The sequence below is a fragment of the Thamnophis sirtalis genome, unplaced genomic scaffold (assembly GCF_051295495.1).
Source record: "Thamnophis sirtalis isolate CommonGarterSnake01/CBP01778 unplaced genomic scaffold, rThaSir2_p1.2 scaffold_10, whole genome shotgun sequence".
Taxonomy (NCBI): domain Eukaryota; kingdom Metazoa; phylum Chordata; class Lepidosauria; order Squamata; family Natricidae; genus Thamnophis; species Thamnophis sirtalis.
Window position 1 is genome coordinate 27428379 of NW_028261390.1, and position 27402 is coordinate 27455780.

The following is a 27402-nucleotide window of genomic DNA, read 5'->3' on the forward strand; positions in this document are numbered from 1 at the left end:
TTAGAACTCTTACTATAAAATTTTGGAGACAATTAAATAAACACACGCCATAGAAACAGTGGGCGCTAAATTGTTTAGTCTACCCTAACAAAAACTAATGACTTTATGAGTTCAGAAATTGGAACCAAAGATTCCAGGACGAAAGAAAAAAAGGGGGGGGAATGAAAAGCCTTATGTTTTGTAAACTGATAGAAAATGCTGCGATATTTGAAATACTCCAGGGGATCTTTGAAGAATAGAGTAGAAAACAGCAGTTACAAATCAGCAATGATGCTTCTATGGATAGACTATTTCCCAAAAAAGGAGTTAAAGAAAATATGACAGAAATAAAGGAGACAGGGTAAAAGATCTTGCAAAAAAAGGTGAAATACATTTTTAGAAAAGAAGTTTCAGAATAAAGAAGTGAAATGTTTTCTTGATGCAGAAAAATCAGAACATAATGAAATTGAAGAAATACTTTAAAATATGGATCAGAAACAGATTAAAGTAGAAATACAAATGACAAGTTAAGAGAATGACTAGATGAGGACTTCTTACTGAACTTACAAAAAAGTTGGTTAAAGCCTTGATGAAACCTTTGAGATGGGAAAAAGAAGAGAGATCAAATTTTATGACAATATTTGAATAAATTAAAGATTAAGATTGGAAGAAAAGGAAAGAATATAAAGTTGGTTTGTTTGATCAACATTAAAATAAGACATATTTGTGTACCTGGGAGTTTTTGCATCTATGGATTCGCGTATGGATAACGATGGGTTATGGGAAAAAGAAATATTTCTTATAAATATTGTTATCATATAGGGGATGAAAAATTATTAATTCTGTCTGTACTTGTTCTGATGAAGATGAGAAGTCAGTTCTTTAATATTTCTTTTCTCTTTTCTTTCTTTGCACATTTTATTTTTCTTTATTCTTTCTTTTTCTGAGTTTAGTTTGTATTCTCTTTTACTATTATTAGAATTTTTGATAAAAACTATTAAAAACAGAAGTGATAGGATCCTAAACATTATCGATATAAAAGTGTTATTTAGATGTTTTTTAATGAACAGAGCAACAGGACAGTGTTAACATTGTCTGTTAAATATGTCATGTGTTTTTCCATGTCTCAGAAAGAATTCTCAAAAAGAATAAACGTATATTATCCTCAAGTTTTAGAAATATTATTTTTCATGCATCTGTTCTATAGCAATTATATAGAGTACTTATATATACAAACTTATATATTATATAGAGTACTTGCATAATATTATGCAAGATTGTGATTAAAAACACTCCTGAAAAATACTTAGAACGGTGAACGAAAGTGTAAATAACAACAAAAGGGAAAGAAAAAAAACATGTTAACTTTTACCAATATCAACAAACATTAATATAAAAATGTACATCCTACTCCTTCTTCATTACTGAAAAACAACTGAAATAAGTATTAAAAACTATTTTGCTAAACCAAAGTTCTGTTATAGTGTATTTGAATATCCAGCAAGTAATAATGTTTTAGTGGAGCTATATTTTATTAGTGGAGCTCTATTCCACTCCAATCTGTTTTGTTGTTGATTTAGGGCTCTTCCTCAAATTTACAAATGCATGCAAATAACAACAGAAATGATGGATGTATTTGCTTGCAGAGACTAAAGGGCTTAACGTTTAATTAACTCAGGACAATATCTGGGATGTTAAACTAGTGCAAGAACAACCCAATTGCAATCCTGCAGTTGTTCAGGGCAAAACTATATATTGTATAACTCAAAACTGTGTTGTAAGAGGAAAGGAGAGTATAAACTTGTAAGGAAAGTTTACAATTTGTTGTACAATTAGAACAAATAGTTTCCCATTAACAATTATCTGATCCATACTATTGAATTGATACACTGCTGTAATCAGGAAATCATTAACTCAAATATGAGCTAATCTTCAGTATCACAGCATACCCTAACAGAAATCAAAGTTCCATGTTTCTATAGAACACAAGACAAGGAAGAAAAAAGCAATAAAAGTGTTTAATTTTTAAAAAGCCATTAAAGATACAATTAGAAATAAGATTGACAAGGCTGAGATTTGCATAACTTCATCATTCTACAGCCCCACAAATGCAGCAGAATGGAACCCAAACACCCAGCAAAACTTGATAAGAACATTTTTATTTAAGGTTTATTCTTTTAAGCAAAATATTCAGGGATTAGAAACCTGTATTATTCCCTGAAACTCAGCAAGCATAACAAACACCATATAAACACCAAACACATTGAACATTTACAGATCCATTTAAATTACATGAAACAAATGTGAATACACACAAGATACAGATATACATATAGGATTAACTTAAACAAAAGTGAATATATTTACTTTATATAATCTGTTGAATTTCATCACAATATTTGGTTTCCTGGTTTCAGACCTAAATTGAACATATCTGTGTTGTTACAATGAATGCAAAGTAAGAGATGTATACTCCGAAAATATTTAAATCAAGTAATTAATGATTACCACAATGATTGCACAATACAAATACTGAAGAATAAATCAAGCTATAAAAACATATTGTGCATAAATATGAATCTCGTAAACTCTGATTACAGCACCAAGGGCCTATAATTGACAATCAGAAAAGACAGCTGTGAGAGTTCGTGTCTGTCTGTGTGTGTCTGTGTGTGTGTGTGTGTGTGTGTGTGTGTGTGTGTGTGTCATATTCAATAATGAATTTTTGATTTTTTTAAAAACAAGTGAAATATAATTCGAAATGCTACAGGAATTAAAGGCATACTGATAAGCCCAAAATAATAAGTTTTATATGAGGAAACATTAAATTTTGTGGGATTCCTGACTGTGTTCCCCTATTCAGAGGCTGCGCGGCTTCGAGACGGATTTCAATGTACTTCAGGAAGGAGTAGCATAATAGCAAAATGCATAGTTTATGTTATGTAAATTAACAAACATGTTAGTCGGAAAGCTGCAACTATTTCTTAAATTCAATATTAATCGTGTTCTACTATCCGTATGAATTTGTGTATGCATTGCTGTCGATATCAAAGCTGATCGTTTGGTCGTTAGCGTAAAAGCACCGAATGCTCGTGAATTTGGGGAGCCCCCCTTTCCCCTTACACGAGCCTTGCCTTAGCAATTCTTAGTACCGTCCTTTTCTATTTACTCTGAGCTTCAATCCTCCAATCCAAGAAACCCAACACTCTTCTCAAACTGCGCTCCCATCTGCTGTTTTGGCCCAGGCAAGAGGAGGAGTCGGGAGAAATAATCCAAACAGCTAATCGCGCTTTCGGCGCCCCCCAGACCTTGTAGGGGCAAGAAAAGATTACCGGGACACGTGCGCCAAGGAATCTGGTCGCAAAGTCGACTATTTGCTTTGCGCCCCCCCCCCCCAGTGCCAAATCCAGCCTTTCTTCCCCCTCCCTCTCGTCCCGCACATACTTTTGGATCCCGCCTCTCCCAACTTTTTGACTCACTCTTGGTGGCGGCGATCAGCGTCTTGCCATCCTTGAGCAGCTCTTTGATGAATTTGTTGGTTTTCTCCAGCTCCGCTTCGTGAGCCCGTATCCTTTCCCGGAACCAAGGGCTGTCCAGGTAGCAATCGCTGAACTCCAAAGGCTGCAGTCCCATGGCTGCTGCTGAGGTGACGGCGGCGGCAGGGTTAGACCAAAATACTTCAGCCTATGTAATCCTTCTCCGAGAGGTTGCAGGAGGAGCACGCCCGCCTTCTCCTCCAGACCAGAACCGGTCACTACAGCGCCTCACCCGGGCAAAGCCGACAGCCGCCGAGGACTATCCCAACCCCTCTAGAAGAAATGCGGGAGAACCGGAGGGCGCCGAGGAACGCCACAGGAAGGAGACTGCCGGAGAAGAAGTTGGTCGTTGAGAAACCCGCCACCAGCTCCACGGCGCACCCTTGGACCGCCTCGGGTGCTCCGCTGGAAGTCGAGGGAGAAAAAGCTGGGCTTCTCCGAAGAAGCTCCCCGGACGAGCCTCCCCCCGCGGACTGGCTGGAAGAGGGGACTAAGGCTGGCCCGCATCTGCATTCCCTCCTTCGGTCCCGCCTCCTTCCCAGGCTGAGTCTCCACTCCCGGCCTTCCCGCCTCCGGTTTTTCCAAGTTTTTCCAATCCGACGCCGAGCTTTTCTGGCTCGGCTCCTCCCTTCAGCCGTCCGGGTCTTGCCTCTCTCACGCTCCTCAGGGTGACGGAGGAGTCTCCCTTGGGAATGCAACAGGGCGTTACCTTCAGCCGCTGCTTTGGGACTCCGCGGTTCTCCCAGCTGCCTGGTTGGGATGGTTTAGATAGATTAGAACAAGCCGCAGGAAACAACGGCGACGCTCTCGTCGGCCCTTCAGACCAACGTCGTTCTGTTTATTATGCAGCCGAAACAATGAACGCGGTAGCGGCCGTTGGGCTGCAATTCTTGGCGTCTGTCCATTAAATTAGGGCGATTTCTAAATAAATGGATTCAAAACTTCACTTTACTCCCCCCCCCCTCAGTTACACTGAATAAAATCAGCTTTCCTAATCTTGATCTTTTAATCAAGAGGGCGGGGATGCATAAGCGCACCAACGCACCTACCGTCCCTGTCCTAATGTTTCTTTTTATTCGTATCCATTTCCAAAATCATGTTTATACTTAGGTTATCCAATACATGCTTGACGAAATAAATAAAATAAAAAATAAAGACGCTCTCGCAACCGGTGGTAGCCCTACAATTTTAATTCATCCTGGAAGGTACACCCTAAAACTCTGGAGTAAGTCCCTTCCATTGGGGGTTGATGTATGAGCGTGCATGGCGGCGCGCGCGTATACGTGTGCGAATCTACCGAGAAATAAGCCTTAAATAAGTCACTAAATACAACTACGGATCGACGCACGTAGAACCGTACTGTGCGTGAGAGAGAGAGGCACTAAGACCTCCACATTCTTTTCCTAAGCACGGCGGCGAGGACGGTGACGACGGCAGGCGCCGCGAGGCCACGCAGCATATGGCGCCGCCCTTTTCCCTGCCTCACAGAGGCCTCCGCCGGCTCCTCGTTAAAAGCGGACGGGTTTTCTGAGCTCCACTTTCCACAACGCGCAGCGCGGAGGGAGTGAGAGATCGAGGTGGAGCGGAGAACGTGCTTGTTAAAGTGGGCGGTTGCGCCCTGATTCCCCCTCTTGCCTGGGCTGCTTCTCTTTCCGGAATCTGCCAGTGTTGTCCGAGGAAGCTCTGGCGAAGTGCGGGTTATTCGGAAACGTTACACTGGCTGTCGTAAACGCGTCTATGTATGGCACGAGAGAGGGTCTTCCACGCGGCGTTGCTTTTTTTGTAAGCGAGAAGCGGAGATCTTGGTCCCCTTCCTCTTCGCCTTGAACTGTGAACAGTTTGAAAGGTTAAGTAAGGTTCCGCGTCCTTCGTTTTTGCATGGGGCGGGAGGGCGATTTGCGTGCGAAGGCCTTCATCTAAGACTAGCATTTCTGAACAAATAATAAATTGGTAGATTTACCCAATGATGAATTCTGCTCTGGAGTTACTACGTAGCATCTTTTCACGAGAAAATTGAAAATGCCAGGCGCAAAGGTGGTTGTCTTGTTAACCTCACAAACTCAAACTTTACATGTTATTGCACTGCTTTGGTTAGCCTTATATTCTGCCTTTTGTAGTTTCGTGGGGTTCTATACAATATTGCTATACATAGCAATGTTCCCAACACTTTTTCTTCCCTACGATCCCTTTTCACTTTTAAAAACAATGTAGGATACTGAAAGAGCTTTTGTTGTTCGGGTTTCTGTATTCCAATATAATTTAAATTTAAGGTATTGATGTTAACTTTTAAAGTTTTAAATCTTAGAAAGTTTGGGACCACTTTTCATGTAATTCCATCAAATAGTTAATACCTATAAAACATGTCTTGCCTATATGTCTTATTTATTTATCTAGTAAGGGCAGATTGGTTGCTGCTGGGAAAAATACAATTTGTTGTCTCCTCGGACCAGATCTACTCTGGCCCTTTAAAAGTATGTCTTAAAACTCCACATAATGTAATTTGTAAGTAATTGTATTATTGTAAGTAATTTGTGTTTGTGTGTGTGTGTGTGTGTTTTACCCGCCACTGTTGGCGCATGGGCTGGCACTTTTTTTATGTCGGACATAGCGGCAGGGCTTTGGGACATAGCGGGACGCCTCTATGTTGGACATAGCAGCAGGACTTTTGGACGCCCCGGCTCTGTGTCCACCATTGAGGCAGGACGCCTCTATGTCGGACACAGCGGCAGGGCTTTTGGATGCCCCGGTGCTGTGTCCACCATAGAGCCGGGACGGCTCTATGTTAGATGTAGCGGCAGGGTGGCTTTTGCCTCTAGCGCTGGGGCAGCAGGGTGGCCTTTGCCTGCTTTCAAGAAGTGGCCAAAAGCCGCCCTGCCACCCCAGTGCTAGAGGCAAAAGCCACCCTGCCGCTATGTCGGACATAGCACCGTGGTGGCAGTTCGGCTTTTGCCCGTTTTCAAGAAAGCTTTCTTGAAAGCGGGCAAAAGCCGCCCTACCGCTCCAGCGCTAGAGGCAAAATGGGAGGGGGGGAAGAAAAGAAGAGATTAACAGCACGGGAGCCAGTTGGGGAATCGTTTGTCACCTGGTTACCTATCCCGTCTGTCCTCCCCCGTCAACCAAAGTGACAATTTCCAGCAGAGGAGAATGGCCACCGCCGAGAAACAGATGGCGTTACGTTCAGAGAAACACGCAGAGGGATCTAGCTTCTAGTCCCACTCTGACACCCCTTCCCCGCGCTTCCTCCTCCTCCATCCCGTCGGCTCCCTTTGCAATCCCAGCGGATCTTCCCGCTGGATGGACGGTGTGCCCACCCCAGACCCTCTGCGCGATCCAGCGTTAAGCATGCCCCCCCCCCCATCCTCTCAAGTGCTTACAGCCTGCTTACAGGGAGGTAATGTCGGGCGATAGGGTGCACGGGATCACCCGGGCATTGTCACAGAGCGCGTTATCTTTGGTACAAGTGTACGAAGCTGAGCAGGCGATCTTCCCGGGTCTGCTCCCTTGGACGCCCCGGCGCTATGTCCGACATAGAGGCGGGATGCCTGTATGTTGGACATAGCGCCGGGGCAGCAGGGTGGCTTTTGCCTGCTTGCCTCACCAGCCATAAACCTCACCACACGTCACTGCTTAAAAGCCATGTTTCAGTTTATCTTCAGTATAGTTAGTCCTTGACTTACGACCACAATTGATTAGATTAGATTAGATTAGATTAGATTAGATTAGATTAGATTAGATTAGATTTAATGAATTTATAGGCCGCCCAATCCCGAAGGACTCTGGGCGGCTTACAACAAATACATTTAAAAAATAGAAACGTTAAAAACACAGAAACATAGATTTAAAAAGCCACAACATACACCCATTCTACTCGGGGCTGGACCTCAGTCATTGAGCCAAAAATTTATGTTAAGTGAGACAGATATTGGAGGCGGTGACCCTTCAAGAGTTGTATGCAACAAAATTGCATTTTAATGTATGAATATAAGTATAAGTAAGTATAATCTTTATTGTCATTGTACTTAAATACAATGAAATTGGTTATGCTGATTAATGTACATTTAAAATGACAAAGGTATTCTAAGTCTATTAAGTGAGTTTTACTATGACTTTTCTTGCCTGAATTGTTAAGTGAATCACTGCAGTTATTACGTTAGTAGCACAGTTGTTAAGTGAATCTGGCTTTCCCATTGACTTTGCTTGCTGGGTCATAAAAGGTGATCACTTAATCGATCCGGAAAGAAGACACTGGGTTTACCCTAATCACATAATCTAATCAATTTATTTCTTTGGCCGGGCTTGGGTATTTTTCAAAGATTCCTGAAATTCCTTGAACAGATTTTAGTGATTTCTAATCTATTCATTTAATATATTTTGCTAACATGATGGCCACGTAATTTGATGCAGCTAATAATAGTAGAGTTTAGGGCTAATTTGCTTAACATTTTAAGCACAAAAGCTGGGCCATTGATTTAAAGCTGCAAGCAAATTTTCCAGAAATATCCACAATTCAGATACTCTCAGAGGTGGGTTCCTACCGGTTCGGACCAGTTCAGCCGAGAAGGTAGTAACTTGGCCTGCCATATCCCTGAATTGGTTCTATTGGTGGCACCATCTTGATTTTCGGTTCTGCACATGTGCAGAACAATCTTCATTGCAATTCCCCCCCCCTTTTCTAACGTGTGCATGCGCAGACCTTTTTAGGTGCAAATGCACATGCATGCAGAGCATGCATTTGACGCACAAGCGAAGAGTGTGCACAAAATATTTTGCACGCCAAACCAGCAGTAATGCCAGCAGCAACCCACCCCTGGATACTCTGCATAACTTCTCTAACCAGATAGATATATCAATGTTATTCTTAGCCAAATTCAGTGCACTCCCAACAGCTGTTACTGAAGGAAGATACCAAGAAAAAATCCCCTTTCATCAGAGACAGTGTCCATGTTGTAGAGGAATAATTGAGCTGATGGAACATGTTGTTTTGTATTGCCCTTTCTCTGCAAGTGCTGATCCCGAATTATTTGCATTCCCTACTAAATATCCTGGTCATTCAGATTTCTTTTATCTCAATGTTATTTTTGGATCTGATATTATTTCCCTGACCAAGTACTGTTTTATAATCTGCAATGTACCCCAAAGTATTAACACTTAACATTTTAGATATTTATTTTTCCTTTTACCTTAATTCTGACTCTTGTGTTTTATTTGATGGTTTATGACAGAATAAAGATTGATTAGATTTGATGGAAAAGCTCACAATGAAAGTATATTGAATATGAATTCAAATTCAAGCTACATGAAAATTTTATTACAAGCATTCATTCAGTGATAGTTGCCGTAGCCTAAATGAGTGATACTTATAACTGGTCCTCAAAGTTGTGGCCATTACACAATGCTCATGGTGACATGATTCAGGCACTTGGTTACCAACTTGCAATTGTGACAGTTGCTGTGCCCCGAAGCTACATGATTACTATTTGCAACATTCTGCCCTTGCTTTACATAAGTAAAGTCAAAGCCAGTAAGCAAATGAAAACTGAGGGGGGGGGGGGGGGCAAGACTCCCTTCTCAGACTATCTTCGCTCACATGGCACCGCATCTTTTTCTAACTTCTTTCACTCGCGCACAGCCAGCACAGGGCTTCCAAGGTCCACTGCCATCCCCTAGGCACCTCCACAGCCCTTACCTGGAGATGTTTTCCGCAACCTATGCATTTTGGGATTATAGTGGGAACCATCATTGTCATCACAAAATGAATCTGCCATATGATATTGCACTTTATGAGTTCATCACTTAGCAACAGCAATCCCAATCCCAGTTGCCATAATAAACAAAGGACTATCTGAACTACAAATCAACTGTTGGATTATTTTCATTCAATACTGCTAGCCAAGCTAAATAAGTTAATAGGTATCTTTCTTACATAAATGATATTCTAAAGACAATCACTGTCTTGCATTCTTGCATTTACAGAAACAGGAATTATGCTATATTTTGAGTCCTCTCCATTCCTATTGTTAGGAACAGAATGGCAATACTGTTCAAAATAGTACAAATTAATCTATGGATCCTTTTTTTATGAATAATTGCAGTGGGGACAAAATAACTTTGATTTTTAAAATGATAATAAAATAATAGAATTTGGTCATAATCATAGAATAAAGGCTAATTTTATCTTTGCAGGATAAAGTGGAGCTGCTTTTAATTAAAAATGCCTAACACTAAAATCAAATCTCGGCATAGACACAAAGTTAGTCAAGAAAGTGGCCGGCGTGAATTAGTCTCCAGATCCTTGCAAAGTGCTCAACATTGTCTGGAGAATCAGGACTTTGGAACTGCATATGCTCACTATCTCTTGGTGTTAAACATAGCTCCTGAATTTAAAAATGATGTTAAGGTGAGAGATTTTCTGCTTATATTTCCCCTAACCTATATAAATATGTGAGCTGCATGTATACTACACTGGTCATTGGGTGCTATTTATTTATTTATTTATTCACTCACTCATTTATTTATTTATTTATTTATTTGAAAATTTAGGTAGCCACCTATATAGCTGCTTATAAACAATAAAAAGTATTTAAAAAAACCAATAATATCCACCCACAGTGACAACACATGCTCAAATCTCCATTTGATGGGCTCCGTCTCATTCTGGGTTTCCCAGACTCGCTGGCAACAACAAGGCTTCTGGGCCTTATGAAATGGCTCTCAAGTGGGAGCGAATCTAATTTCTGAAGAGTTAATCCAAAGGGGAGGGAGCAACCACAGAGAAGGCCTTTTTTCTGGGCTTCGCCAGATATATGTCCTCAGGAGACGGGACATGCAACACGCTTTGCCTCCCTGCTCTAGTGGGTTGGGTGGATGTGATCCGTCCAGGAATGTGTGCAACTGGCACACAACCCACAGATGTACATTTACTTACTGGATATATTGCATAAAAATCCCTAAATTTATGAACATTTTTTTCATTTTTTTAGGAAACATTTCAATTTACCCTTTTTAAATGGGCAGAAGAACTGGATTCTCTTGCACGAATTCAAGATTTATTTGATTGCTATGAGCATGCCCTGGAATTATATCCTAATGATGAAGTCATATACAACAGTATGGGGGAACATCTTTTCAGGTGTGAAATTATACTTAATTAGCCATAATTTGACTAAATATTCTAATGCACATAAAGTTTCTAAGTCAAGGAACTTCAGTGTAAATATATTACAAAGGTTTTAACTGAATATGTGTTCTTAATTCTATATGTATAAGTATTTACTTTGCAATCATATGAGTCTGGCAGTTCTCTCTTGTCTGTTAGCTCAGACTCATTAAAGTAAACTCTTAATACAGTGATGGCGGACCTTTTAGATACCGAGTGCCCAAATTGTGCACACATAAATGCCCTAACTGAAAGGTGTATGTGCATGAATGTGGCCATGCACTTGGGCATGAATGTGCAGCAGAGATCCAAAAACCAGCTTGCTGGTGGGGCATCCTAACACCGGCAGTGCAGCAAGAGGTAAGATCTTTTTCTTTTGTGAGCTTCTGTTTCGTTGTTTATAGTGAAACAGAAGCTCACGAAATAAACGCCACGGCCATCTGACCTGGGGCAACAGTGTGCGCGCCAGCATGCGTGCCATAGGTTTGCCATCACGATCTTAATGCAAAGGTATCATTAAATATAATTTCTAGACTGCTTCTTGGTGTCCATTGTATTTTATGTTTAATTTTAAGATTCATCCTTATGACTATTTTTTGTATAGGGATCTTCTGTTTATCCCAGGCTAATTTCCATAATGAAAATGAATAACTCTGTATCTCAGTAGTTTGTTATCAACTCAAGATTTCACAAGGCAAACCCTATATTTGGACTCAGTATTATTGAGATAATTTATCATATAGGTGGTTCTTGCTTAAGCATAACTGGGACTGGCAACTGGTTACCAAGCAACATGGTAATTAAATAAGTCATCACATCACTGTGATAGAGTTTCAATCTCACTTCTGTGGTCATTAAGTGAGTTACCATGTTCATTAAGCAAAATATCATGTGATTACAACTTGGATTTTATTGCTTCTTTCTCCATTGCCTTTCCTTGTCGGAAGCACAAATTGCAATCATGGGACCGCAAGATGCTGCAGTACTCATAAGCGTCTTCTGGTTACAAAACACTCAAATGTTGGTTCATGTGACACCGTGATGATCATAAGTGCAAGGACTAGTAATAAATTTACTTTTCCAACACTGTTATAATGTCAAGCAATTACTAAACAGGGCAGTCATTAAGTAAGTGTTTACTTATCTGTAAACACTTGTAGATTTATTTACACAGTACATGTGTCACTTGTTTATTTCTAACAGTAAACCATAATTATCATCTGTACTTTTCTATAATTTAAACTGCTATATGTCTTCACACTACAAATATAGATTTTTCTCAGTGTTGTGTTGTTCCAAAAATTTAACATTTATGCTTTTATTGATTGTGTATTTTTTTTCCTGTTAGGCTGGGCTTCAGAGATGAAGCAGCTGCATATTTTCATAAAGCTGTGAAGTTAAACCCTGACTTTCCTGATGCAAAGGAGAACTTTTATCGGGTTGCCAACTGGGTGGTAGAACGGTGGCATTTCATTATGCTTAATGATTACAGTAGAAACTTTCTGTATCAAAAAGCAATTCAGAAAGCAGTTCATTCAGGTTATAGAAGTGTGCTTGATATTGGAACAGGAACGGGAATTCTCAGGTTTGTTGAAAATTATGATACAGATATTGTCATGTTTATTTCAATGATTCAAGTTCAATACAAAAAAAAAATTCCAAATGGCACTCACTTGGCATATTATTAGAATACTTCCAAACAAATGCTAAGAGGCTTCAATTATTATAGCCTCACAACCTTTGTGGCAGGATTGAATACATTGTTTTTTTACAGTTTTGTTTTTAGCTATCCTGGCCTTCCCATCTGTTACAAAGTTTCAGAGTCTATCTCCATAGCAAATAAAGTAGGAGAGGCTACAACTAAACAAGACTCATCATCATCCTGGTTTTATTTTGGTTTAAAATGGTGTTTGATACAACTAGCTTTTTTCTTGTTTTAAAAAGGTTTTAAGAAATTAATGACATTATTTCTTATTACTTGAATTTTATGCTCACCCCAGGTCTTTTAAAAATAAGTATTAAATATTTTATACAGAAATTGCATGAAAGTTAAATTATTAGTAGTATTTTGTTTAATGAAAAAATTAATTAAAAATCTATGGAATATCTTCTAATTTTTCAGTATGCTAGCTAAAAAGTCTGGCGCATCTCCTGTCTATGCTTGTGAATTGTCAAAGACCATGTATGAATTGGCTTGTGAAGTGCTAGCTGCAAACAATTTGGATGGAGAAATCAAACTTCTTCACATGAAATCCTTTGATATAGAAATTCCAAAGCACATACCTGAAAGGTTGTATCTTATATTTTGTTCTGTTATTTTGAATTAAAGTAATATTGTATTCATTGCTAACATTATGAATAATATTATTCATATTTTCCAAAATAGCAAGAGCAAATATTGTATGAAGTGTTATCTTCTATTGAAATTGATTTTTTTAAGTTTCAATATTTTACTGATTTTAATGTAAATAATGAAATAGCTGTCAACACCTAACGTTGCCATAGTAAGAGAAGGGGGAAGCGCATTCCAAGAATACTGTCAGCTGAAGTCGGATCTCAGATTACTGCAGTAGGCTTGGGAGGGATGCACCTCATTGGGGAATATGATTTATGACACAGACTGAGGGGTGGAAGGAACGGGGGTAAATGTCAGCTATAACTCAAACAAAGCTTAGATCTGACTGCGAAAAGATCTTGCCTATAATGCTCCTAATAAATGACTAGTTTTGTATTGAAACTTGACTCGATACTCATGAATCAATTACAGCATTTTTAGGAAACCTGACAATAGCATTGTATTCTGCAGCTGAAGTATATTTACTCAGTAGCTGGTATACTGAATTCACAATAATTTATTTTGAATTTAGTAGCTAAAGAACAATTTAAATAAAATTATATTATGTAAAATTAAAGTAAAAAAGGTTCCAATTACAGTGTTTTCATCTTGCCTCCAATTTCAAACATCTACTGCTGTTTTGGTACTTTATATTAAAATATTGAGAGCAAGTACATAAGAAGTAAAGGGACATATTTTATTGAAGAAGCTCACTTGCGAGATGATCCCAACTCAGTTGTCTAAGAAAGGACTGTTAATTTTGAATAATTGAATTTAAGTTTTGAACTGTTTAAGACTTCTTGTTATAACTATATTTTTATCTTTAATAGAGTTTCCCTTGTTATCACCGAAACAGTAGATTCTGGATTATTTGGTGAGGGAATTGTAGAAAGTTTGATTCATGCTTGGGAACACTTACTTTTACCACCAGAGGTTAGTATCTTAGTATCTTAACAATCTAAGACGTGATAAAAAAGATACATTATTTTTATATTATAAAGTTCATGAAGTCTTATGCCTGTACAAAATTTTTGTTAATCTGAAAAGTTGCTTTTGGACATTTTTGCGCTCTATAAGCTAAAATATGAGTGTTGTTTCTTAATATATGATCAGTAAATAAATCTTGTTACACCATTTTTAATCTATTTTACAGCCCAAGAATGGTAAAGATAATTCTAAAAACTATGGTAAAGTTATTCCAGCAGGCGCTACTATGTGGGGCATGGCAGTGGAATGCAAAGAGATACGCAGACATCATAGGTATATTTTTTTCTGTTGGGGAAAAAATCTTTACTCTTTAGACAAAAAACAGAAAATGCTTTACTTTTAAATAATGTCATTGGTTTACAATATATTAAGGGGTACAAGTTACAAATTATGCTACTTGAAGACAATGAGTGGAAAATGGAAGGCTAAGGAAAATGGTCTGTTAAAGTCCAGTCGAGTACTGTATATTCCTACAAATCATGATTAGATTTGCACATGAGATTGAAATCCTAACCTATCCTAGTCAGAGAGATTTACTATGAATAAAACAGAAAGGATATCTTCATTTTTCTCCCAATTTCTGGAATCTACTCCCACCAGCTATATTTAAGTAAAGATAACCTAAATCAGATTTCTAACAACAGACTTGAGGGAAAAAGATATTTCATCCTTACTGTAAACATGATCTTACCTGAAAGTCCAAACAGTTGTATTAACCTCCAGCTCTTCAGCTATCAAAACTTCCAAATGAGACTTTTTAACATGCAAAACACTATATCTAATTGAAGAATAAATTATTTATAATGAAAAGAAAGTATGCTTCAATTTGTCTTGTCAACTATATTTTTTATCATTTCCTTTTTTCAGAGTGGAGGTAAAAGAAATTGCTGGTGTCTGTTTGCCAGAAACACTGAAATTTTGCAGTCCAACTTCTGCTCCTCTAAAGTCCAGTGAAACCCTTGAACCTTATACTACTGAAAAACTCAGCAGAATACCTGGTGGTTATACAGCTCTAACAGACATTTTTCAAGTTCTGACAGTCAATTTTAATAATTTGCAGGTAATTTACTGGCACAAGAAAATACTAATAATTACTAGTTTTTTTATTATAGAATTGAAAAATGAATTTCATTAGGATGATAAATTTATTCCATACAATATTTTAACATTTATCCGAATGTCATATTTGGATTATTAGTAGCATTGTATGCATGTTTTAGATGAATGACTTAATAAGTAAAATTTTACTGATCTTTACTCAATTCTGTCCTAATCTTGTAGAATCTATTTGTGAGCTATCACAATAGCATTTTCTGGGCATGCAACTACTGTTACCTCTTGATATTAATTGTATTAATGACGCTAACATTGCTAAAATAAAAGAGATACTTAAATCACTTCTTATATTTAAAGCAAAATTTAATCAAAGTAAAATTGTGGAATAAAAAATTTAAGCTTAATCAACAATATAACTTCGGCATAGAGAAACAGGGAGGTGGAAACACCTAAAATATAAAGTAATGGAAGATTTGTACAGGTCATTGTCTATTAAAAAATAATAATAATTTGAAAGCTCAAACAATTGTACCAAGTCATTTATTTCTTTGAAGGGAAAAATATGTAAAGTAACTATAATCATTGCATGTAGTATGAGCCAATATCAGCCTTAAAAGAGGATGAATGTTTTCTCTATCATAAGCAAGGTTCTTATTCTTAGTCATAGAGGCAACATCATAATATGTAACTCTACTATATGTTTAAATGGGAATCATAATGGTTTGCATCAGTAGATCCACCTACTCATAACCTGACATCTAAGATTAATAATTGGAGTAAAGCAGAACACTTCAGCTTAGGTAGATAAGTAGATTTTATGAGAAATATTTCAACATCTAGAAGTACAGCATAAATCTTATTGCAATTAGATGTGTTTTCCCCCCACCCTGGTTGAAGACAGTCAAATAATGGCATATGCAAATTATATTTGGGAACCCAGGTATTATTGTATAGTCAACATAGTCAGTCAATAATATAGTCAGTCAGTATCATTGTCACTGAGTTGTTGTAGCTTTCTTCACCAGTTGAAACATCTTTAATCTAGTAGCACAATTCTTTGGTTATGCAGGTTTCTCAGATCAATATATTTATTTTGTTTGTACACATTCAGCTGGATTTTATAATCAGTATATTTGTTTTATTAGTAGACATTCAGCTGGTTATGATGTTCTTCAGAGAAATAAAGTAACATTTTTCTAATGTCTCCATAAACACATCTCTTGTTTTTTGAGGAACAATACAGAAATATTAGGCTGCTATCTTCTTAGGGAATATTCCTTTGACTTACAATTTAGCCTACAGCTTTGGTTTTTCTTAGTGGTTATAAGTAATTTCAACCTTGCAGAACTTTCCCAAATCAACCAAGGTTGGTTAGAGACTACTATATAGTTGCGCTCTAGGTATAGCTCTATACTCCTTGGAAAAAACTGGATCATATTTTATATGGCAATGTATCTACTACAATATTAAGAATGTGAGTAAGAATTGTTTACATTTCTTTTTTTAAAAAATTCATTACATATTGTACTTGACCTATTACTATTTACTTTTTTGTAATACAATCTATATTTGTGAAGTTCTGAAAAGCAAATATTTAATAAAATATGTTCTGGGATAGAAAGTGATTAACAGTGAACTGTAATTTACTGTCATGTTTTCATTTTATACTTGACCAGGAGCTAAAAAATTTGTCCACCAGTAAACCATCTAAGATAAATATACCCATTATTAAAGATGGAATACTAGATGCTGTTGTAGTCTGGTTTACACTGCACCTTGATGATGAACTTACTCTTTCTACAAGTCCAAATGTGGACACGTGTTGGGAGCAAGCAGTCTATCCTGTACAAGGTCTCCTTGGTATGTCTTTCATTCTATTTAAAACCAAGAGTGAATTTTCTCTTTTTTTTTGGGGGGGGGGGGGGTTAAAATGGACAAAAATGAAATTAATCATATAAATTATACGTAGATACAATGTCATTTGATTACATGAACTTAATAAGATCTATATAGCACCTACTCTGTTAGCATTTTAAAGAGCCATGTTTTCCCAGGGTGGCTGGTGCCCCATTTGTTGGAGGTCAATTATTGGTGTTTGTTTAGGGTGTTGCCAGGTTCACCATTTTGCTCTGCTTTCTCTTTTTTGTTTGAATCTGATTCTGTTACTTGTTTGACTTTTGCTATTTTTAAAAATTGTTTTGGTGTATTGTCAGCATCCAGACATCAAATCAGTCAAATAAATGCCGCACAAACTTTGGGACTTTGGTGTAGATCTGTGACTTTATGTTACATAGTTGCACACATGTATATCTATGTTATCACATAGACATATATTTGAAGGAGAACAATGAAAAGTCATCATGCTTCACAGATTATGGAGAGCATGCCAAATTTTAGATATTCTGATACTTGAAATAGTAAAAAAAGAAAAGAGACTCCAACAGGGTTTATTCTCCAATGAAAGAAAATGTTTTTCTTTTGACTTTTTCCCCAACCAAAGGAACCAAAACACTGGAATATAAGGATAATTATTTAACTTATCATTGCCTTCTGGTAATTTAAATAATTTAGACTTTACCTTTGACTGTTATTCTTTTATTTTGTTTTGAAGATGTTATCTAACTTCAAAGGATTAAAACCTCCAAGAGAAGATGATGCTTTCTGTATAAAAGAATAAATCCTCTCCCCGAGAGTGAGGTGATCAGTAACCTAGCTTCAGCCTACCATTCTTAATCAGGTCAATTGTTGAGGTGCCTTGCACATATAGCTGATACCTTCAGTTCTCTTCTCTTTCCAGACACACTCCACATAGTGGACCTGATTTAACCGAACTTAACCTATAATCTACAATTTTATTCTTTAAAGAAAAAGAAAAAAAGTAATAAACAACTCCACCGTAGAAAATAGTGAACTTGTCAAATTTCACCTATTCAGGTAAAACTAAAACATACCTGGGGATCTATAAAATAAGAATACATATTGTAGAAAATTACCTGCATTATGCAGGTTTATTTATTATTAATAATTAGATAATTATTATTTAGGTAATAATAAGTAATATTTATTATTACCTAAATTATGGTAGGAAACTATAACTAAAAGAATTTCAGAACTGATCATAAGTATCCCTAATTATAGAGCCTTAAGTTTCTTGCACTTAAGGCTTATTTTCTACCCTATATAACAGTCTATTTGTCCTTCTGTTTTGAGTTGCATCTTCTTGTGACTTGGATTAAGCTAAATTTTATTGTCATTTTTCCTTAATCACGCTACATATTAAGATTTCATTGCTTTTACAGAAATAGATTAGTGTCATTTATTGATCGAATTATGAAGTTAAGATTGTAGATTTAGAATAGGTTTAGTAAGAGCAATCATAACGAAATATTTCGTTAGGACTCAAGATAGTGATAAAGAATTTGGAATGACTGAGAAATAGATTTCCCTTTTCTCAATGTTCTTTACTTCTAACTCAATCTTGTATGTAGCTGGAACTTTATAATCTCTTTTCATTCATGATTAGAGTTATTCATAACTTAGGTTTTTGGTTTTTAGTCAGCAAAAAAAGTTATAATTGTTTTATTCCTATTTACACTGGCTGGTTGCCAACAACTTTGGATGGTTCACATTAAGCATGAGATTATAAAACAATAAAACCAATACAGCAATAAAATAGTGAACTCAAAATACAAGCATGACAAAACCCGGAAAGCAACAAACTGCACCCATCTAGTTAAAGACCTGGGCAAACAATCAGGCCTTCAAGGTTTTCCGAAATATCACTCAGATAGAAGCCACAGAAATCTGATAGTAAACATACTTAATCTAAACTCAAGAAAATGTGTTTAGGAATATATTGTTAATTTTGAATAGCATGTGTATACAAATTAATTGAAGCACTTTAAGGACCCATTTCTTGAAACAGCTTTCTTTGAAACTGTGCAATCTTGGTTATAGCTCAGTAAGCGGTTAGTATAGGCCTAACCTCTAGTAATGCCTGGAGCTTTCTATAATGGATTATTTAATAAATATAATAGTCCTTTGTGCTTGCTCCATTTCTTGCGGAATTAAGTTGAAATTGGATTATGGCAATTGGGTGGTTATCCTGAATAAAGACTGAAATGCAAATGCCACAAAAAGAATGAGATTATAAAGCTAAGTACCTGTTTAATTGCCTCTCATCCCATTTCTCATTTTTCCTTGCTGTTATCATTTTAAACTACTTCATTAAAATATGATTTTGAAGTAATTTTTACACTAATACTAACTTGTGATGTCTAGATTCAACTTGGTCTTTTGTTTCCATTACTTGTCTGAGTTTGAACATCACTACAAATTAGATAGTTTGATGGATTATTTACTAAGTACACTATTCTTTATAAATAACTAATTTTGGCTCAATATTATATAAATATACTCAAGCAATGGCTAAAATAAAATATTTGCGTAGATCTGTTTATTGCGTAAAATATTTGCGTAGATCTGTTTATTGCGTAAAATATTTGCGTAGATCTGTTTATTGAAAGCTGCTTGTCATGTGTTATTGAACTGCATTACGTTTTACAGATGAATTATATTCGCCAACAAGTGGAAGAAAACTCTTTATTAAATACTTTACAAAACACACTTGAATAGCATTAGTTTGTATTTCAATTGTCATTCCTTTATTATTTACAGATCATTCTGTGAAATCTGGAGATTGTGTTGCAATGGAAATTTGCTGCCATGACTGCTATCTAAGGATTCAAAGAATTTCCATTAAGACTCCAGGATATGAAATGGATGTTGAAAGAAACTTGAAGGAGAAGAATAGCGAAGCTGAACTCTGTAGTGCTCTAGCCAGTCTTCAGACAGCAAGCACACTGGAAAATGTCTGCCAAGAATGTATGCTAGAATCCACTGAAATTGCTTTATTAAATAATATGCAGTATCATGAATGCTTTAAAATCGCAATAGGAAAAGTGTTGTCATCATTCAGCCACCATGAAGAGTCACATTCAATGGATGTGGTTGGTCACCATCATGAGTTTGGAAAGAACCAGAGCAAAAATTCTGTAACTGTTGATCCTCTGTATATATTGGATGTATCAGAAGGCTTTTCAATTTTGCCAGTAATTGCAGGTAAATTTGGGGCAGTTAAAGCATACAGCTCGGTTGAAAAAGACCACCACCAAGTAGCTCTCAGTTTGATTTCAGAAGCCAACCAATTTCCCAGAGAAATATTAGAGTTTTGGCTTAGACATCTACAAGATGAAAACAAGGTACTACAAAGACCTAAGTCTGACAAATTATGGAATATTATAATACTGGATGTCATAGAAACCTCTGGTTTAATTCAGCAGGATGTGATGGAAAAAGCTGCAATATCTAGGTAATGTAAGAAACAATTTTCTTGGATTTTATTGCATCACTCAGTTACATGACAAATATAATTTGTAATTTATTAAAAGTATACTTATCAGTAGGTTCATATTTGATTAAATTTTACAATTTAGAGACTAAATCCATCACACTCTGGTCAGCTTACAAATTTAAAAGCAAGAAATAGTATTAAAAGAACAAAGATCTTAGTTGTCTGGGGTAAAAATATTCATAGCATATAAAAACCCTGCAGAGGCTTAACACCCAACATTTTCCAAGGCCTGGTAGAATAGTCAGGTTTTCAGCACCTTTTAGAGCAGGGGTTCAAACTCGTGGCATCATGTGACATATCATGACTTTTTTTCCCTTCGCAAAATTGGGAGTGAGGGTGGCCAGTGCGTGACACATCTGGCCCACAGGCTCTGAGTTTCACACCCATTTTAGAATATCACTGGGATAGGAACCATACATCTAGCTTTTCCGAAAGACAGGTGCTGCAACAAAAAAAGGAAACTTCACTATAGTATAGCCTTTATTGTCATTGTACATCATGTATACAATTTTGTTGTATAAAACAAAATCCTAAGTAATTTGTTACTTCCTAAGCACCACTAAATGATGCTGTTTAATCAAAGAGACCTGAGACATGACTATTCTGTCTAGTTTTAAATTTTTAAACTAATGATTTTGCTATTGTTTTTTTCAATGTTGCAGAATTACCGGTACATGGCCAGATCTGAATCAAAAGTTGGGGTTTTAATGACCAGTCAATGCATTTTGCTTAACTCATGCTACATATTTTCACCTAAATATTAATTTATTTATGTTTTTAGTTTATAGAGTTTAGTTTTTGTTTTTTATGTGCTGCCCAGAGTTACATTGACGTAATAGGCAACTTATACATTTTATAAATAAATAAAATCTGAGAATTTGTTTTCAATATAACAACAAAGCTGACATTTTTACAAATTAAAAAGTATACTTTTGCCAGTTTTCTGTTTTAGTATCATAATTAAAGTTTAGAAATATAAAAGAAACAAATAAGTTGATGCTATTGTTAAACAACTGAAAAGTTTAAATATTTTTTAGACTCACTTCACATTTTTATATTTAGGTGTCTGCTTCACTCTGGAGGAAAGATATTCCCAGACCATGTGAAAATATATGGAATGCTTGTAGAATCTAATTTATTATTTCTTGAATCTGCTGTTCAAGGGACAGATCCCACACTTGGTTTCAACATAGCACCTTTTATCAACCAGTTCAAGGTTTGAAAACAATTTACATTTTTCTATATTCAAATAGTCCTTCAAATTTTGAGAAGCCAGGAAAAAAAATCCAAGACAATTCAATTCTGTGTGATCCTATTTCTATCTGAAAATTCTGGATACAAATTCAAATTGAATTTGAAAAGCTGCTTATTGTAAAATTAAAAAATAGATTAAAGAAAATAATTAAGCCATAATCAGCATGTATATATGAAAAGTCTTCGAATATTTTGTCACACAGTCTTCAAGCATACAGTGATAAGATAATGCAACAGAAATACAATTTATGAGAAGCTGATGGAAATATGGTTGGTTTCAATAGTTGGGTTTTTTGTTTTTTTTCAAAATAAAACTAGCCACCTGTTTCCAACTCCTGTTGGTAACTAATGTTCACTTTTTTAGCAATATATATTTCTACTGTTCCATACATTTCTGCCATTAGAACTTGATTGGCTTTGTTCTGGATCCGGCGTGCAACCAGGGGCCAGTCAGCTTTAAACTTCACGCTTTAGGATTGGTGTCTCTCAGATCAATTTATTAACAGGAATTCTAAGTAGCAAACATATAGTTCAATATTAAGATACATCTGACCTTGATCTGTCCATTGCGCCATGTGAAAAAACTATGCTTTTCCATTCCTCTGATGAAGCAGGGATGAGGAAACATGCATTTGCCCCATTGTTTTCAATTAACACCAAAAACTCTTCACAGAGCGTCCGGTCATAAATCAATTTTCCCGGGGGGGGGGCAGTATCCAATCAGGGAACACAGATGTGGTCACATGCCATGGAACTACATTTCCCACAAGGCATCCCTGCCGATATTTCCCTTAAAAAGTTATATCTCCCGTGGGGTACCTTCTTAAAGGAGACAGTTCTTAATTCTTATACTAACTATATACTGTTGAGTCAGCACAGGCTTTAATTCTAAACTATTTTGTACTATTTTAATTGTAATACCTTGGAATTCTGAATTTTGTCAAAGTAGTACAATTCACAATTATTTTGCAACTATCAGTATGGTAAATTGGCACAGGGACATATTTACATTATATAGATGTAATATCAACAGTTTTAGCCACATAAATTCTTAAGACTTAAAAGTATGCATAAATGTCAGGATGGAACATAGAATCTTAAAACTTTCTGTTTCAGGTGCCTATCCGCATTTTTTTGGATCTCTCCACACTCCCATATGTACCTTTAAGCAACTCAGTAGAACTTCTGCGAGTGGATCTCATGAATCCTTACTTCAATAACAGCAGTACTGAAGTTGAGGTAAGTCTCCAAAATATAAATTAATTGATGTGCAGCTTCTCAATTACTTCTTCACAAATTCTCATGTTTGATAGAAGTTTGCAGGTATATGGCATATTTTCTCTGTTCTTTCCCTAGTTTAACTGCCATTGCTTATGTGAAGATTTATTAAGCTGCTTTTTTTTCTAAGCAGAAAGCAACACTACAGAATAGGTATCCAAAAATTTGTACAGCTTGATTGCTTGCATTCTTATTTTTTCTCAAATTTATATAGCTGCCCATCTCACAAATCAAGTGACTCAATAAAGCATGCAACAATATTAAAAAAAACAGTTCCCATGTAACTATTATTAAAAACATTTTCAAAATATAAAACACAACAAAAATGGGCTGAGATGTTGATAATAGAACCATCTCATTAGTTTGCCAATATTAATTTGTAGTTTATGGGGTACTTACTAGATCAGCTTAAGCAAAATATGTATATTTACCAAAAAAAAATCATTTTAAAAGCAACAGCTTTTAGATTGAGTCCAACCTCTTTCTCAGTGCTGGAATCCGAAGTAAAATAGTCCAGATAGATAGCTATCTAGGCTCTATTTGAATATATCCCATAGAGTTTTATCATCTGCCTGAGCGAATGGGTTGAACTGTTAGCCCTCAAGATTTATCATGGCCAACTGCATTAGTTCATGGGATTTAGTTCTAGTTCCCTAATAATCTACATTATTACTCTATGAATAAGTTCCAGTTTCTCTGAATTGTTCTCAAACCAGGGACACTATATTTGATATGTTTGACCTTAATAAAATAGAATAAAACTATTACTTCTAATGATTTGGAAGTGATACCTTTATTGATACAGCCAAAAATTGTATTGTTTGCCTCATAGTCAGTTTGCAATCAACTATTATGCCAAAATCTTTTTTTCCAAGAATTATTAAGTCATGTATCCATCATCCTGTGCCTGTGTTTATATATACTGCTCAAAAAAAATAAAGGGAACACAAAAATAAGATATCCTAGATGTGAATGAATGAAATATTCTTATTAAATACTTTGTTCATTACATAGTTGAATGAGCTGACAACAAAATCACAGAAAAATTATCAATGGAAATCAACCCATGCAGGTCTGGATTTGGAGTTACACTCAAAATTAAAGTGGAAAAAAACACTACAGGCTGATCCAACTTTGATATAATGTCCTTAAAACAAGTCAAAATGAGGCTCAGTAGTGTGTGTGGCCTCCACATGCCTGTATGACCTCCCTACAATGCCTGGACATGCTCCTGATGAGGTGGCGGATGGTCTCCTGAGGGATCTCCTCCCACACCTGGACTAAAGCATCCCCCAACTCCTGGACAGTCTGTGGTGCAATGTGGTGTTGGTGGATGGAGCAAGACATGATGTCCCAGATGTGCTCAATTGGATTCAGCTCTGGGGAACGGGCGGGCCAGTCCATAGCATCAATGCCTTCGTCTTGCAGGAACTGCTGACACACTCCAGCCACATGAGGTCTAGCATTGTCTTGCATTAGGAGGAACCCAGGGCCAACCGCACCAGCATATGGTCTCACAAGGGGTCTGAGGATCTCATCTCGGTACCTAATGGCAGTCAGGCTACCTCTGGCGAGCACATGGAGGGTTGTGTGGCTCCCTAAAGAAATGTCACCCCACACCATTACTAACCCACTGCCAAACCGGTCATGCTGGAGGATGTTGCAGGCAGCAGAACGTTCTCCACGGTGTCTCCAGACTCTGTCACGTCTGTCACATGTGCTCAGTGTGAACCTGCTTTCATCTGTGAAGAGCACAGGATGCCAGTGGCGAATTTGCCAATCTTGGTGTTCTCTGGCAAATGCCAAACGTCCTGCAGTGTTGGGCTGTAAGCACATCCCCCACCTGTGAACATCGGGCCCTCATACCACCTTCATGGAGTCTGTTTCTGACCGTTTGAGCAGCCACATAAATGACCTCGCTGGAGGTCATTTTGCAGGGCTCTGGCAGTGCTCCTGTCCCTCCTTGCACAAAGGCGGAGGTAGCGGTCCTGATGCTGGGTTGTTGCCCCCCTACGGCCTCCTCCACGTCTCCTGATGTACTGGCCTGTCTCCTAGTAGCACCTCCATGCTCTGGACACTACGCTGACAGACACAGCAAAACCTTCTTGCCACAGCTCACCTTGATGTGCCATCCTGGATGAGCTGCACTACCTGAGCCACTAGTGTGGGTTGTAGACTCGGTCTCATGGTATCACTAGAGTGAAAGCACCAGCATTCAAAAGTGACCAAACCATCAGCCAGAAAGCATAGGAATTGAGAAGTGGTCTCTGGTCACCACCTGCAGATCCATTCCTTTATTGGGAATGTCTTACTAACTGCCTATGCTTTCCACCTGTTGTCTATTCCATGTGCACAACAGCATGTGAAATTGATTGTCAATCAGTGTTGCTACCTAAGTGGACAGTTTGATTTCACAGAAATGTGATTGACTTGGAGTTACATTGTGTTGTTTAAATGTTCCCTTTTTTTTTGAGCAGTGTATGTTTTCCCAGAACTTTCTGCTTGTTTCAGCTGACTTTCATTCTGTTAATTTCACCTCATTTTTCTAAATACATCAATATTGTTTTGACTTCCCTATTCTAGGGTATTATTTTTCACACCCAATTCAATAAGTGTTTTCTCCATCTTTTTATACAAAATCATTAATGAAATTTGGATCTTATATTTCCTCATTCAGAAGCATGTTAACAAGCCATAAAATGGCAAAATGACATGCACTTGTGCACGTTATATACATTCCTTAAGAGAAATATTTTCATGTAATTTAATAAAAAAAAATAGTTTATTGCTGAACAGTAATTTCACACACATTGATTTTATAGGTTGAGATTCGTAAATCGGGTCAAGTGACTGGTATTCCATTTTGGTATCATGTATATTTGGATAATGATATTGTTTTGGATACATCAAGCAAGTCATCTCACTGGAAACAAGCTGCCATTGTGCTTGATAAACCCATTCAGGTTCAAGAAGGAGAAAAGCTTATTCTAAGTATTCAGTATTATAAAAGCAACATCAGTGTGGTAGTAAAACAGTAAGATACAGCTTTTCTTAATTAGATTTGAATGTCTACATTCCAAATTTATGTTCTATGATATAGTAATAATCTTGCTAAAATGTTTAAGATACTTGTTCAATTTGTGGAAGAAGTTAATCTGAACAGAACATTTTATAATGTTGCAAAACATTGTTTCTCAATTGCAAAAAAAATACTATTAGATTTTTGGACTTGAAGCATTGCTTTTTTATATTGTATAAAATTACTAAATAAAAAGTATAAAATATATTAAATGGGGATTCTACAATATGCCTGCTTTTTCTTACATGTTTACAGATTACTAAAATAGTGAATTAACTGGCAAAAAAATTGTTTTTTAGATCATTAGCCCTAAAGAACATGAAATGGTACCCCTTAATTTTATAATGAAGAAAATACCTTGATGTTTGATGTTAAAATGGTTCTAGTGTATTTATAAGTCTTCATTTTTAGAGAACCAATAAATGTTTGTAATTTGTTTCCTGATTGGGAAAAAAGAATGTTTTGTTCAAAACTATTTTATAATACAGAATACAAAGTAAAGAGCAGAGTATATAATTATTTTGTAGCTCATCCAATAGTCATTTCTTTTATTAGCATATTTTTGTCAATTCCCATTAAAACTATTTCCTATTTTTAAAAAAGGATCTACATGCCAGCACCATCTGCAGATGTACTCAAAATAGCAGCTACCGGAACCTCAAGTAACTTTTAAAATTTTTAAAGGTTTCAACTCACAAGAGCAACTGACCAAAATGCAATAAATATCATTTCTTAATATAAAGTCCTAAATTGTTTTTTTATATTATGGACATTTAAAAACAGGCTATATTTTATAAACTGTTTATACATAAAAGATCAAATCAGCTGGAGAGAGAGCTTAACCAGCAAGATCTTCCTTTTTCTTATGTGAGAAGCATAAAGGGCAAGTGGAATAGTTGTGTTTGCACTTACACAGTGGCAAGTGGATCTGCTTAGGAATTTGCTGACAAGTTAGCTGAAATGATGCAATGAACAGTACAGAAGAGAAACCAAAGTTACCAGGAACCAGCCTGAAAGGAAAAAGAAATGCAAGGGAAACAAAAGAAAAAATCAGAATATACAGTAGAGCGCAGAGGAAAAAAAAGGATACTAAAAAATATTACAATATCTCCATATTGCAGCAGAACAGATGGATTGAAAGTTAAGAACAAAGGCGTGCATTTTACTCATTTCTTACATATTAATATTAGATTATAAAGAGGCAGCAGAATAATATTAGTAAAGTAATGTAAGACGCTATTAAGAATAATTTATTGGGTTCTTTTACAGCCCAGTATCAAGGAAATTCAGATCGATCATTAGAGCCAACAAGGTTTTTCTAGAAGATTG

General features: G+C 36.5%; 2 protein-coding genes across 5 annotated transcripts in view; one reads left to right on the plus strand and one right to left on the minus strand.

Annotated features, from left to right (window-relative positions):
• Positions 1–4169, minus strand: part of ARHGAP10 (Rho GTPase activating protein 10) — a 106951-nt gene extending 102782 nt beyond the window's left edge. For both annotated transcript variants that reach the window (XM_087724326.1, XM_087724325.1), the window contains exon 1: positions 3459–4169. In XM_087724326.1, coding sequence (XP_087580452.1) covers positions 3459–3612 — 154 coding nt within the window. In that variant the 5' untranslated portion in view covers positions 3613–4169. The remainder of the gene's footprint in view (positions 1–3458) is intronic.
• Positions 4170–5001: 832 nt separating this feature from the next.
• Positions 5002–27303, plus strand: PRMT9 (protein arginine methyltransferase 9). 3 transcript variants are annotated; one of them, XM_087724322.1, is made up of 14 exons: positions 5002–5366; positions 9699–9912; positions 10496–10644; positions 12020–12256; positions 12794–12961; positions 13837–13939; positions 14160–14266; positions 14861–15053; positions 16726–16909; positions 19727–20420; positions 21525–21678; positions 22833–22955; positions 25817–26028; positions 26677–27303. In XM_087724322.1, exons 2-14 carry the CDS (start codon positions 9727–9729, stop codon positions 26744–26746), a joined length of 2580 nt encoding a protein of 859 aa, XP_087580448.1. In that variant the 5' UTR covers positions 5002–5366; positions 9699–9726; the 3' UTR covers positions 26747–27303. The 3 variants fall into 3 exon arrangements, with proteins under 3 accessions (XP_087580448.1, XP_087580449.1, XP_087580450.1); XM_087724323.1 differs by lacking the exon at positions 26677–27303 and having other exon boundaries at positions 5002–5361; positions 25817–26611; XM_087724324.1 differs by lacking the exons at positions 25817–26028; positions 26677–27303 and adding an exon at positions 23030–23092 and having other exon boundaries at positions 5002–5361.
• Positions 27304–27402: the final 99 nt, after the last annotated feature.

Bases quoted from the DNA above. Each gene is read 5' to 3' on its own strand.
- PRMT9 (XM_087724322.1), top strand. From the start codon at position 9,727: ATGCCTAACACTAAAATCAAATCTCGGCATAGACACAAAGTTAGTCAA. The intron at 16,910-19,726 runs GTATGTCTTTCA...TATTATTTACAG, and splicing joins TCCTGTACAAGGTCTCCTTG to ATCATTCTGTGAAATCTGGA. The intron at 22,956-25,816 runs GTAAGTCTCCAA...TTGATTTTATAG, and splicing joins ACAGCAGTACTGAAGTTGAG to GTTGAGATTCGTAAATCGGG.